The sequence below is a fragment of the Protopterus annectens genome, chromosome 1.part0 (assembly GCF_019279795.1).
Source record: "Protopterus annectens isolate FY-2018-M chromosome 1.part0, PAN1.0, whole genome shotgun sequence".
Classification (NCBI taxonomy): domain Eukaryota; kingdom Metazoa; phylum Chordata; order Ceratodontiformes; family Protopteridae; genus Protopterus; species Protopterus annectens.
Window position 1 is genome coordinate 1,934,310,856 of NC_056725.1, and position 14,525 is coordinate 1,934,325,380.

General features: G+C 41.1%; 1 protein-coding gene across 1 annotated transcript in view; it reads left to right on the forward strand.

Moving 5' to 3' along the window:
- The window catches only part of AMACR (alpha-methylacyl-CoA racemase), an 832,230-nt gene that overhangs the window by 551,902 nt on the left and 265,803 nt on the right, over positions 1–14,525 (forward strand). Inside the window, exon 4 of the mRNA XM_044070225.1 lies at positions 3,704–3,864. Within this exon, the coding sequence (XP_043926160.1) occupies positions 3,704–3,864 (161 nt within the window). The remainder of the gene's footprint in view (positions 1–3,703; positions 3,865–14,525) is intronic.

Consider the following 14,525-nt stretch of genomic DNA (forward strand, 5'->3'; position numbering starts at 1 on the left):
CAAAGACCAATACACGTAAGGTTCAGTTAAGGCACTTTAATTTACTTGCAGCAATGAGACAAAAACATGCAAATACAAGGATTTGTCTAACTACTAACAGGAAGTATGTTCATTCTTATACTATTTTACAAGACATGGCCTTCTAAGCTGATGTAATCAAGCACAACTTTTAGCATTGTTCTACAGCAGATGTTACTTCAGATTTTCTGCTGACATGACTAGATTTGTGAGAAACTTTTCAGAAAAACAACCTGGCCTTGGTGACCATTAATCCGTTTACAAGCGTCTATTGTACAGTGTTACTTTTCGAGGTACTTTTCTAATTCAGATACAAGCAAATGCTGATTGCAGTTCATATTTTCAAGCAGGCTTTGTACTAATTATCTGTAACTTCTACAGCTGTGTATTTTCTCATGGCACAGCGGAACTTCTTGTCTAAGTTTCATACAAGTAGTATTGTTCTATTCATTATTTTCATAATGCAAGCAGAAATCACCTGCTTCTCAGTAAATTTCCAAGGCACAAGCAAGATTTTAGCTATCAGTACAAGGTCAGAAAGCACCTGCAGTTTGTACAGATTTATGCAGTATGAAATAGAATAAATGTGTTAACCCTTTTCAAGTTCTAAATGCACTAAGTATATTGCTAATACACACAATAATACATATTTTTCTAACACCACTGCATTTGTTTCTGCTACTTGCACCATGGCAAACCTGTGCCCAAGGGCATTAGGTCTCATTCCACCAGAGCTGCAGCTAATCCTTTCTCAGAGGAGTACCAACCAAAGACATTCTAGAGGCTGCTACTTGGAATTCTGTTGACACCTTTACAAAGCATTATCATTTGCCTGTCCACTCTAAGTCCAGGGCAGGCTTTGCCACTGCGGTTCTGCAGGACCTTATAGCCACACCTAATGCTGTTTAGCACCAGCCTCCCATCCATAGCTTTGGGATTCTACCCAAATGTAATGACTGCAACAGTGAAATATGAAGAACATAGTACAGTTGTGTACACTTACCATAAATGTAGATGTTCGAGTGTATTCACTGTTGCAGTCCAGGTTACCCGCTCGCCATCCCCCTTTCATTCTGGAGTTTATCTTTCCTTCTCTATCTTCTACAACCTATGTGGTGTATTTGCTTGTAGATGAAGGTAAAGTTTGTATTGATGCATGTATATATAGTTTTTATATATATATTTTTGCTACCTTTTTGGGGGCACCTAACATCTGGAGCAAGAAAAACTAAAGAAAATGGCGTTGGCTGCTTGTTTTATACCCCTGATGACCTGACGTCATGGAAGAGAAGACAGCAGCCGACACAGGACCCAAGACTTTGGAATTCAGGTCTACTGAGGGCAACCTGCCAGCAGATTACCCAAATGTAATGACTGCAACAGGGAATACACTCAAAGATCTACATTTATGGTAAGTGTACACAACTGTACTTTTTACAGTCTGATTTTGTCAAAATGGCAGTATGACTGTATTAAGTTATTTTATCTCAAATACAATAAATCTGTACCTTCTGAACCCAGAACTCACTCAGCCAGAGCTGTGCCTACCTCACAAGTCTTTTTTTAGGAATGTGTCCTGGAATGATATTTGTGCATCAGCTACATGAGCATCACTAAATACTTTTGTGAAGGCTGCCAGCCTATCCAGATAGAATTTTATAGATAACTCTGTCATCTGTAAATATTAATGTAAGCCACAGGCTTGTTGTCTTAAATGGAAAAAAAAATGTTACAAAAATGGAACAACACTGCACTCTGCTGACCCAAGTATAGCATGTTGTGATCCTTTGATCTAAAGTCAGCTCCGGCCTGTCTAGGTAAAGACATTCTTTCTATTGTTTTAACCAAGAGTTAAATTGCTAGATTTAAACATGCAAACATATTTTTATTGCTCTGCTTCCTGACCAGCTGCAAGATAACAAAAGGAGATGTTAAGAATGTGAATGTATTTTCTGTTAGCTGGGAACCCAGAGAATGAAGAATGATGTAATGGGAACCAGGAATGTGATTTTAAAAACAGAGAGAATCAGGGGGCAGTAAGCATTTTTGTCTTGACCATCCAACTAATCAGCACTGTGCCTGTGTTCTATATGTAAGTTATCTTAGACTTGTGTTTTCTCTTAGAAATAGCTAGAAACTAGAAATATTAGACTGTGTTTTTTCTGTGATGTCAGAACTGTACTACTGAATTATTTTAAGTATTTCTATGTGATCTCTGATCTCTTGACTAGAACTGTGTAGTAAGAAGTATTGTCTTGTGTTTTATTATTTATTATTAACTATTTTAAAACATTTCAACTGTGGCTGTTTTGTGTAGAGATAAGTTAAGCTCTAAGAGTACATTGCATATATATAGGGATCCTGTACCAAGTCACTCTAATAAGCCTTGACTGTTTATTTATACTACAAATTGGATAATAATATTGCACAGTAATAATTGGACACCCTGTTAAGGGACTGTGAGTAGCTGATAAATATTAGCTGGGTGGTGGCAGTGATTTCTACCGTATAGTCTGGGAAAAGGGGCACAGCTGGAGAACGTGTGCCAGCCTTCCCCAGAAGTGTCTGCGTGGTTATATTAACTCTTATCTCAAAGTGTGTGTGTCAGCTACTTGGGCAGGGACACGAAGCACTGGTTGAACAGAGAGGGTGCTGGAGATTTTAGCTTGCCCAGCTGGCTGAGATCTGGACACTATAGCTGTGCCAGTGGGGAGTCTTATTGGGGACCTGGAGAGCAAGGGAGCGATCAGCCCCGGACTGACTGTGATCTCTGTGTGCTCTTAAGAGAAATTGCATTTACTGTGTGTATTTGTTATCCTTTCCTCCTGTATGAGACGCCCCTCACTGGTGTTAGTGGTGAGGATTGAGGCTCCTTGATTGCTGGGCCAGGGCACGGGCATAACAGCTTTTATAAATTACTGTGAGGTCCTTCTGAGAGCCACAGTTATTAGGGGCATGCTTGCATGAGGATTCACAGAGGAGGATAAGCTTGAGACTCTGTTTAACAACTGGATGATGAAGGAATGAAGGAGGAACTACAAATACCAGATGCAAAAGTTGTGTGCATACCACAAAAATAGATCTGTGTCAGTAGCTGCATCTTCATCGGCATAGCCACCCTTTTTCACCCAGCCTCAATCAGGGCCTGGAAGGTATTTGTTTTGGGTGTGATTGTATTCTATCCTTATATAGTGTGGTTTACCTGAAATCTGGAGAGGGTGCTGATTTTGTACAGCATTGTTGTTAAGGAGAGAAGAGTCAGGTAGTTGGGAAAAGTTTTAGATGCTTTGCTAAGTCCTGTCTGCTTTAGTCTTGCTGATTGATGTAGACAAAACTATCAATACCGACCTGTCAGTACAGTGAGTGCTTAACACACCCATACACATCCTTACATGCTGATATGCTCTGATATTTCAGAACCCTTAACCTTACAAACTGATATTTAATATTTCACTATCTTAACTGTATTTAATAAAGAAATAGTAAATATGTTTGTTTTTGCCAGATGTTTTGCTGTCCATTTTTCTGCTGCAACTTTTTCTTAAGAGAAGGGATTGAGGTGTAATTTTTAAATGTTAAGTTCTAAACTAGTGATACGGTTGCGCTTGCATGTTTGTGCAGTATAGTTCATCAAGTGAATTTTTCCCATTACCTTAATATTTATTGTTGTTTTTACATTGCTCAGGTTTACTGTCAAGACTTGGCAGAAAAGAAGAAAATCCTTACGCTCCTTTAAACCTTGTTGCAGATTTTGGTGGTGGAGGTCTCATGTGTGCCATGGGTATCCTGATGGCTTTGTTTGAAAGGACAAAGTCTGGCCTGGGACAGGTCATTGATGCAAATATGGTAAGTCATTGTCATTAAATTCTGCAGCCACAGGTTTCTGCATGTTTATTTGAATATACTGCTGTTGGTCTGTGGCTGGATTTAGAACTTTTGATGTAAAGTTTTTTAATCTCACCTTCATTCTTACTGATGGATTCGGGGCTGACCATTGGCTCTGATTCAGCCAAATAGCAAAGCTCGAGGTCTCAAAACAGCTTGAGGCCAAAGTCCTATCCCACAATGCACCACTACATTCCCCAGATCTAGTTTGCCGCTGCAACTGATCGGGTGTTCTCTACAGCTCTTGGCCATCGGCGAGATATGTTTTGTGTACTTTTCAGTGGAAATTTTCCAAAAAGTTTAATTGCTTTGTTACTTAGTCAGATAGTTTACTATATTTGCTGTTTCTGCTAATCCATTCCTTCTGATTTTTATAGTTAGCAGATATTTATTTCTCTCTTGTTGGGCTTGGTCCTGTGTTTCTGGTTGTTCTATCCCAAGCCGAGTTAGGCTCTGCAGTTTTTGGTGCATTTTTTTTTTGTTGTTAGCCAGTTAGGCTTTGGCCGTTTTTTGGCTCTTTTGTTTTCCTTAGCCTGTAGGGCTTCTTTACAGTTTACAATTAGCTGCCTCCTTATACTTAGCTGGTTAGGCTTATTTTTTGGTTGTTGTGGTTGTTGTGTGATTACTTTAACATGTCAGAAAAGGCTAAATCTGGTTTTAAGAGGTGCCCAGAATGTAACCAGAAGATGTCCATTACTGATGGGCACTCTACTTGCGTGTACTGTTTGGGTGAGGTACACTTACAAGAGGTCTGTGCGATTTGCCATGGCTTTAGTTCCAGGGTGTTAGCTGAGAAGAAGTGCAAGTTAGCGGAGCAGGGGTTAATCGTCAGCCTTTCAGTCCGACCTGGATTCAGCAACTGGTCAACCAAAACCCTCCTCTCCAGCCTCTTCATCTGGTTCGGCTCCAAAGGGCTCTTGAAGTGAGAAAGACAAATGTGCCTGACTGATGAAGAGGAAAGAGGGGATTGGAGGATGTGTTCAGTGAGAAAGCATTTGCAAATTGACTCAGATATGGTCTTTAAGCTCAGCATGAAATGGTAGGTACAATATGAGGTCTTTAAGGTTAGTAGGGAGAGATTCACAAAGTTTGGGGCCTAGGAAGGAGTAGGCATGGTTAGTGCAATGGAGTTTGATTCTGGGACATTGAGAAGTGTAACAGAGTGGTTAAGACTTCTTTGATTGTAACTGAGGGGTCATCTGAAGAGGTTGAAGCCAAGGAAAGTACAATAGTATTCTTTGAAGAGCTTATAGAGTTGGGATCCAAGAAGCAGATTGGCATGTTATTAAACAGGTAGCCAGTTGGTTTTATTTAAGCATGATACAATGATGCTCATTTCTAGGGGAGAGGGTAATGCAACGGCAGATAGTGTTACTTTTAATTTGGATAATGGAGGAGTTTTTCTCTGATGCTGCAATCAGTGGAAGTCCATATTCAACCTTGGCTAGTAAAATGCCTTTGCCTATGACATTCCTGGTTAGTCTGGAGAGAAAGGCCAAAAATAAGATAGATTTAATTTTATTACATATTTATTCTAGGTGAAGGTGAAAGTTCAGTGTTGTATAAAGCCACATACTGAGGTATTTGAAGGAGATGACTTGACCATTGGGGTTGTCGTAATGGTCACGGGTAAGAAGTGATTGGGAGTTTTTCTATCATTTAGGGGAGGTACCAAACAGCATTACTTTAGTTCTGGAAGTGTTCAGCATTAGCTTTTTGTTATTCAGCCATTTGATAAGAGAAAGGAAGTCAGCTTGTAGTTGTTTTATAGCTAAAGAGGTCAGGTTTGAATGAAGATCATGTCATCAACATAATGTAAGAGAGAGGTGAGGGAGGTCAAGTAATAGTTTATTAATAAAAATAGAAAACAGAACAGGCGCCAGAATGGAGCCCTGATGGAGTCCTTTAAAGAGAGGGTAGAAAAGAGAAGTACAAAGTAGTTTAAATGATATTGTAACAAGTCTCATATTCTTTTGCTGATTGTAAATACTTTGTTTGTAACAAGTCTCATATTCTTCTGCTGATTGTTAATACTTTGTTTTTAAAATTGTATTCTCTGAGGAGCTTTTCTCCCCAGGTCTCTGCTGAAAAGAGCCTAAAGCTGATTGTTAATACTTAGTTACTAAAATTAAAATAGTTTTTTCACTGAGGAGCTTTTCTCCCCGGGTCTCTGCTGAAAATGAGCCAAAAGCTCAGTCAGACTAACCCGGTTAACAAATGTAAAATAAATAAATAAAATACATTTTAAGCAGAGAGTTGTATCTTGACTAATTCCAGTTTCACTTAGATGATCTAACAGAATGTTATGGTCAACCAGATTGAAAGGTCTGGTGAGGTTAATAAAGATGGCTCCACTGAGGAGGCCTTTGTACAGTCAGGAGGATGTTATCAGTAAGTGTCTAGAATACTATAGAAATGCTCCTACAACCCCAAACACCATGTTGTTTTAAGGATAGTAGATTATATTGGGAGATGCAATGGGTGAGTTGATTGTAAATTAATTTTGTCCAGGATTTTACCAGTTATGGGAAGAATGAAGATGAGACAGAAGTCAGTGGTGTGGGATGGGTTAGTTTTTTGGTGAGGGGTTTAGCAGTGGCTGTTTTCCAGATATCTGTCATGATGTTGTGAATTAAGCAGAGGTTATAAATGTGAACAAGCTGTGGGACTATGCAGTCCTCACATAAGTAATGAGAACCATGGGAGAAGATTGTTAGGACCAGCAGGTGATTCAGTTTTTAGTTTGTCAAGTAGGGATACAACGTATTAGCTTTGATTGCTTTGAAATGGAAAGTGTAAATAAACAGGGAGGTCAAAGGTTAGAGGGAGAGGAAATATTATTAATAGAATCAGGGATAGGAAGTGTACTTAACTGGAGGCTGAAATCAGCTGCTGTAAAGTGAGATGAGGAGGAGTGGGTGTTAGCTAGTAGTACGGCCTGTCAGAGGTTGACTTCTACTTGGTGGCCTTGCATATAAGACTAGCCAAATATATGAGTCTGTAGTTCCCTAGGTATGTTGATGGTGACCCTTTGTGTAGAGGGATGACCGATGCAGTCCTCCATTCCCTAGGGATGAAGCCTGTCTGGAAGCTGTGGTTGAATAGAGATTCTAGTGGTCCAGACAGGTCATGTTTTAACCTATTTAGGAGGTGTCCTGGTATATTATCAGGATGCATCAGTGCAGTGTTTTTAGCTTTGGAGAGTGCAGTGAGGACCTGCTCTTTCGTGATAATTGGGGGGAGAAATGGTAGGGGGTATTTTTTGTGGTATAGGTAGGGGTGACAGGGTGAAACTGGAGCTAAATTTATTGCAAATTTTCTATATCCTCCAGTTCATTATAGGGAGTTCCATTTGTTATTAGTTCAACACACTGTTGGGTGTTCGCATTAAGCCTGCATACACAACTGAAAAATGCCTTGTGTTATTTTCATCCTGGGAGGCAACTTTTGCCTCAAAATTGGCTTTGGTAGACTTAATTAATCCTCTGAGATGGTTGTTCAGACTTGGTGAAGGAGTTTTTTGCATTTTTTGCATAGCCCTTCTTACTTTGGGCTTTTCTGTCTTCTGTTGTACAACATATTTATACTGATGGTCCACCAAGGGGGGTTGTTTTCTTGTTTTCAGAGTTCATCCTGAGTTTATTTTGGTTTGGTGCTGCAGTTTCTATACAGTTATTTTATAAACGTCTCTCTCTCTCTCTCTCTGTGTATATATATATATATATATATATATATATATATATATATATATAGATATATGTGTGTGTGTGTGTGTGTGTACATGCACACACACACATATATATATATATATATATATATATATATATATATATATATATATGTGTGTGTGTGTGTGTTTGTGTGTGATTGTGTACGTGTATATGTGTATATGTGTGTATATATATATATATATATATATATATATATATATATATATATGTTCATAGGTTCATAGGTTGGTACTAGGCTATCGGCCGTAAGGCCTATGCAAGCCTAGCCATAACAATTCCCTGGAAAATTTTTCCCACAATATTTACTTCTCTGGGCCCCTGTATAGCAGGACGACTGACATGATCCCCGGGGTGAATTTCCTATGTCTCTTCCAATCATCAAGGTTCCTTTTGAAGAGGGCCAATGAGGTGCTCTGCTTGACATGTACGGGCAGTCTATTCCAGAGTATGGGGAGTCTGTGGGTCAGGAACCTATCCCTCCAGCATGTTTTGTTCATTGTGATGATAAGGTTTAGATCCCTGGAGCATGTGGCTCTGAGGGATTGGGATTTCTATAAGTGGAGCATGTCCAACAGCACAGGGTTTGACATGGCCTTGTATGTTAAGCAGAGATCGCCTCTGAGTAGACGATATGCCACAGAGTATAGCTGGAGTTTTTTTAGATGGTCAGCATATGGCATCTGCTTTAGGCCTGTGATTCTTTTAGTGAGGTGTTTCTGTGGCCTTTCCAGCTATTGCAGATGTCTTGTGAGGTACATACCAGATGGGGCATTATACTCTATAATGGGTCTAATGAGGGATGAGTACAGTGGGACAATGACCTCCTTTTTTCTGGATGAAAAGCCCTTAGTGATGACGTGTGCAACGTAGAAAGATTTCCTGACTGTTGTGGCGATGTGGTTATCGAAAGTGAGACCACTGTCCACTTGTGTCCCTAAGTCTCTCATCACACTTTCGATGTTTAGTGTCCTGCCACCTAGTAGTTCATGGGCACATGTTTTTTTTCCAAAGGGGATGACTATACATTTTTTGGCATTAAGCTTGAGCCCATGGCTCTGGCACCAGGCATCTGTTTCTGTAAGGCTGGTACCAGGCATCTGTTTCTGTAAGGTCCTTTTGTAGACTATCCACATCATTTGGGGATTCAGTAATGGCTCCCAGTTTGCAGTCATCTGCAAACTTTGTTAGCCAGAGTCCCTTAGTGTTGGCCTGTACTTCAGAGAAGTAGATGCCAAACAAGAGTGGTCCCAGGACTGAACCCTGAGATACTCCACTTGTCACTTGTCTGAAGCTGGACTTGGTGTCGACTACTTTTACAGTCTGGGATCTGTCAGTAAGCCAGTTGGAAACCCATCGATTGACGTAGGGATTTATGCCCAGCTTAGTAAGTTTATCTATGATTCCAGAGTGGGGGATGGTGTCGAAGGCCTTGGCGAAGTCCAGATAGGCTGTGTGGACCTCCTTACCCTCGTCCACAGCTCTGGAGACTGATTCAAAGAAGTCAGTCAGATTCAGGAGACAAGATCAGCCCTTCACAAACCCAAACTGGGTGGGGTCCAGTGTCTGGAGGTTGCCAATGTCTTTGTTTATAAGTTCCATGATAATGCGTTCCATGCCCTTGCAGATCAGGCTTGTCAGATTGATGGGGCGGTAGTTCCTGGGATCCAAGTTGGAACCTCCCTTGTGGATCGGGATAACTGTAGCTGTGCGCCACTCAGTGGGCATGAAGCCTGAGGTGAGGCTATGATTAAGCATGACACTTAGGTGGGGTGCCAGTTAATTTTGTAGTTCATGTAGTACACAGCCTGGGATGTCATCTGGTCCCATGGATGCTGTATTCTTAGCTTTGGAGAGTGCTGTTTCTACCTGTGTGGCTGTGATTATCAGAATTTGGCAATCTTTTTGTATTGAGATGGGCCATTTAGGGGGTGAGAGGGGAGTGAAGTTGGCACTAAATCGATCTGCCAGGATATTGGCAATATCCTTGGGATCAGTATATTTAATGCCATTCTGTTGTAGCTCAGAGCAGATCTGAGCATTGCCATTTAGATTCTTGACATAACTATCGAATGCCTTGTGGTTGTCTTTGGAATCTTTGGCAATTTTATTTTCGTAACTAGCTTTTGAGGATTTTATGAGGGATCTCAGCTTCTTACTGAGGCTGGTGAGGGAGTTTTTTGCATCCTGGGATTTTCCTCTTTTCTGCAACAGTTTCTTAGGTTCATAGGTTGGTACTGGACTATCTGCCTGAAGGCATATATTAGCCCAGCCACGTTGTGCGGTATTCACTGCCCCTTTAGTAGTTCCCTAGACCCTTGTACTAGCAGCTAGTACCCTTGGCCCCTATCTAGTAGTGCTGTTGGTGTGATCCCCGGTCTGAACTTTCTGTTACCCATCCACTCATCAAGGTTCCTCTTGAAGATGATAGTGAGGGGCTCTGTCTTATGTAGATCGGGACCCTGTTCCATAGTAAGGGAAGTCTCTGCGAAGGGATTATATCCCTCCAGCATGTTCTATTCATTGCTGTGTTGAGGTTTATATCCCTAGAGCGTGTAGCTCGAGTAGATTTGGTTTTGCTAAGGTGGAGCATGTTCAACAATTCTGGGTTGGACATGGCTCTGTATGTTAGACAGAGATCACCTCTGAGAAAGCAGTATGCAACAGAGAACAGTCTTAGCATTTTCAATCGTGCTGCATAGGGCAACTGTTTGAGGCCAGTAATCCTCCTGGTTAGGTACCTTTGTGGTCTCTCCAGCTGCTGAAGATGTCTAGCCAGGTACATTCCAGTTGGTGTATTGTACTCAATAATGGGTCTGATGAGGGAAGAGTAGAGGGGCACCATTACATCCTTAGATCTTGATGCGAACCCTTTCGTGATCAGATGGGTCACATAGAAGGATTTTCTAACCACTTTGGCAACATGGTTATCAAAGGAAAGCTGACCATCTTCTTGGGTCCCTAGATCCCTTATTTCTTCTTCAGATTTCAGGGGATTACCTCCTGTGTTGTAGTTTGCGGGTACTCTGTTTTTTCCAAAGGGGATTACTATGCATTTTTTTGCATTTAGCTTGAGACCATGGCTTTGACACCATGCATCAGTCTCATTTAGGCCCTTCTGGAGAATCTCCATGTCGGCCGGAGACTCTGTTATAGCACCCAGTTTGCAGTCATCCGCAAACTTAGTCAGCCACAGCCCTTCCATGCTTGCCTGTACTTCTGAGAAGTATATGCCAAACAGGAGGGGCCCCAGGACAGAGCCCTGAGGCACACCACTCATTACTGGTCTGGATTCGGACATAGATCCCGCTACTCTTACTTTATGGGATCTGTCTGAGAGCCAGTTTGCTATCCATCTTGTGACATAAGGGTTTATGCCCAGGCTGGTGAGCTTATCAATAATACCTGAATGGGGAATGGTGTCAAATGCTTTTGCAAGGTCAAGGTAAGCCGTGTGTACCTCCCTTCCCTTATCTATAGCCTGAGTAACTGTCTCAAAGAAACCCACCAGGTTCAGGAGGCATGATCTACCCTTGACGAAGCCGAACTGTGTGGGGTCCAGCGACTGGAGGTTCACAATCTCTCCATTTATGAGTTCCATAATGATTCACTCCATAGCCTTACGAATCAAACTGGTCAGGCTTATTGGTCAGTAGTTCCCAGGGTCAGTTGTGGCCCCACCCTTGTGTAGCGGGACCACTCTTCCTTCCCTTTCAGAATTTCGAAGCTTGAAACTTCAAAATTCATATGATCAAAGACCATATGATCGAACTTGTAAAACTTCAAAATCCTGAACGGAGATCGGCATACAGCATGTAACGGGAGATCTCCCTTTTCCTCGCTGTAGTGCGATCTTGGAATTGGTATATTTAAGTAGCGGGGATGTGGGTGGTGCAGGGAGGCTTGCCCCCCTGCAGAAACATGTTTTGTGATGTGTTTACTGCTTTTTTTTTGGGGGGGGGGTCTTAATATTGAGATTCCAAGATCCTGACATTCTGAATTCAATATTCTGAACCCTCGGGATTTTGATCTATCAAAAATAAGAAGTGAATCCATACAGTGGATATAAAAAGTGTACATATCCCTGTTAAAATGCCAGGTTTTTGTGATGTAAAAAAATGAGACCACAATAAATCATTTCAAAACTTTTCCCACGTTTAATGTGACCTATAGCCTGTACAATTCAATTGAAAAACAAATCTGTTATGGGAAAAATATAAAAAATAAAAAATGTACAATAAGCTGGTTGCATAAGTGTGCACACCCTTAAACTAATACTTTGGTAAAGCACCTTGTGATTTAATTACAGCATTCAGTCTTCTTGGGTAGGAGTTGATCAGCATGGCGCATCTTGACTTCGCAATATTTGCCCACTCTTCCTTGCAAAAGCACTCCAAATCTGTCAGATTGTGAGGGCATCTTTTGTGCACAGCCCTCTTCAGTTCATGCCACAGATTTTCTGTTAGATTTAGGTCTGGGCTCTGGCTTGGCCATTCCAAAACTTTAATTTTCTTCTGGTGAAGCCATTCTTTTCTTGATTTGGATGTACGCTTGGTGTCATTGTCATGTTGAAAGGTGAAATTCCTCCTCATCTTCAGCTTTCTAGCAGACGCCTGAATGTTTTGGACCAAAAGTGACTGGTATTTGGAACTGTACATAATTCCCTCCACCTTGACTAAAGCCCGGTTCCAGCTGAAGAAAAGCAACCCCAAAGCATGATACTGCCACCACCATGCTTCACTGTGGGGATGGTGTTCTTTTGGTGATGCAAAGTGTTGTTTTTGCCCCAAATGTGCCTTTCCGAATTGTGGCCAAAATGTTCAACCTTTGTCTCACCAGACCATAAGACATTTTCCCACATGCTTTTGGGAGACTTGATGTATTGTTTTGCAAATTTTAGCTGGGCCTGGATGTTCTTTGTGTAAGAAAAGACCTTCCGTCTTGCAACCCTACCCCATAGTCCAGACATATGGAAAATATGGGAGATTGTTGTCACATGTAGTACACAAGTACTTGCCAGAAATTCCTGCAACTCCTTCAGTGTTGCTGTAGGTCTCTTGGCAGCCTCCCTGACCAGTTTTTGTCTTGTCTTTTTATCAATGTCCAGTTCTTTGCAATGTCACTGTTCCATATTTTCTCCACTTTTTGATGACTGCCTTCACTGTGTTCCATGGTATATCCTATGCTGTAAAATTTGTTTGTACCCTTCTCCTGACTGATACCTTTCAATAATGAGACCCCTTTGATGCTTTGTAAGCTCTCTGTGAACCTCAACCTTTGCTGTAGCAGGCAACTGAGTAAATGTCAGGAAAATCCTACTAGGAGAGCTGAACTATATTTGGAGTTAGTCTCTTTAATTGATGGCAGGTGTGTACCCAAGAAGACTGAATGCTGTAATTAAATCAAAAGGTGCTTCAACAAAGTATTAGTTTAAGGGTGTGCACATCTATGCAACCAGCTTATTGTATGTTTTTTACTTTTTATATTTTTCCCCTAACAGATTTGTTTGTTTTTCAGTTGAATTGTACAGGTTTTAGGTCGCAATAAAGGTGGGAAAAGTTTTGAAATGATTTATTGCAGTCTCATTTTTTTATATCACAAGAAGCTGGCATTTTAACAGGGGTGTGTACAGGGCAGATGAGCATACATACAGGTTAGTTTTTCTGGCTATAGTAACTTACTTTGGTCACCACCTGGCAACACAATGACAGCAGTCTGCCACATTCCTTGCTGTTTTAACTAATAGTACCAAGAGCTTTTAGTTTAATGTTGTTTTAACTCTCAATAGTTCCAGTATATGCAGGTTTAATGTTGCAAGCCACAGTCTAGAGTGTTGTTTAACCCCTAGTATGTCTTCTGTTCCCTTTGTCTCCTGCTTTTAAACTTATATTGGCAACATTTATGTCTCTGGCTTGCTCTCATTTCCTCTTCAGGTCTGATTTTCACAATTGCTTCCTTTCTAATTGTTTCAGTCCTGTTTCACACTGCTGACCTGACCCTGTCAGTACTGGTTCCAACCAGCTAGGCCACAGTGATATCCATCTCCAGTCTCTATTCCAACCTCTCCCCCAGTTTCTTTCACTTTCTTTTTTTTCCAACCCCTCCCCTAGACTCTATAACTTTGCCTTTCTTCCTGTGGTGCCATCTTTTACCTCTCTGAACCACTCTAATCCTTTCCCTATACCACCACTAGAATATCCCTTACCCCTTGCATACTTTCGTCTGAACTTACCTTACACTCCACTGATTGTTTTTCACTTTTGACCTTGATTCTTCCTTTCCTTGGCTCTACCTGCTCCGTTTGCCCTACGGGCTCACTCTGCTCCCCTACCCTACCCCCAAATCTCACCCCAATACCCTTACACTTATACTTAGCTAGCCACTCCTACCACTTCCACCATCCAATCCAAACTACTTAGCTAGCTACTCCCATCACTTCCACCATCCAATCCAGACTACCCATCATATCCCCAAAATCTCCTTCCATAGTTCACCCATTATAGTAAGCTTACCTTTCAAGGTTTACTGCCAAACACAACTTATCCTGATAAACTACTAAACAATTAACCTAAACCATAATCTCTTACTCAAACTAACTTCACAACTTAACTCGCCCCCTACTTCTACTCAAATAACCAACATCATGACCCTCAAATCTCTGTCCCTACTTACTCAAATAATACTTCTAATTACCTTAACTTACCTAACTTATATCACCCAACATACTAATGCAAACCACCCCCCATTTCACACCACTACCCCATCCTCTACAAGGTACACATCTACTATTACTCATATATCTCCCAGTCTCTTCTCCCTCAACACTAACATACTCTTCCCCTGTAGACTCCTACCTAACTCTAAAAACACTGTTCCCAACTACACTAGTCTAAT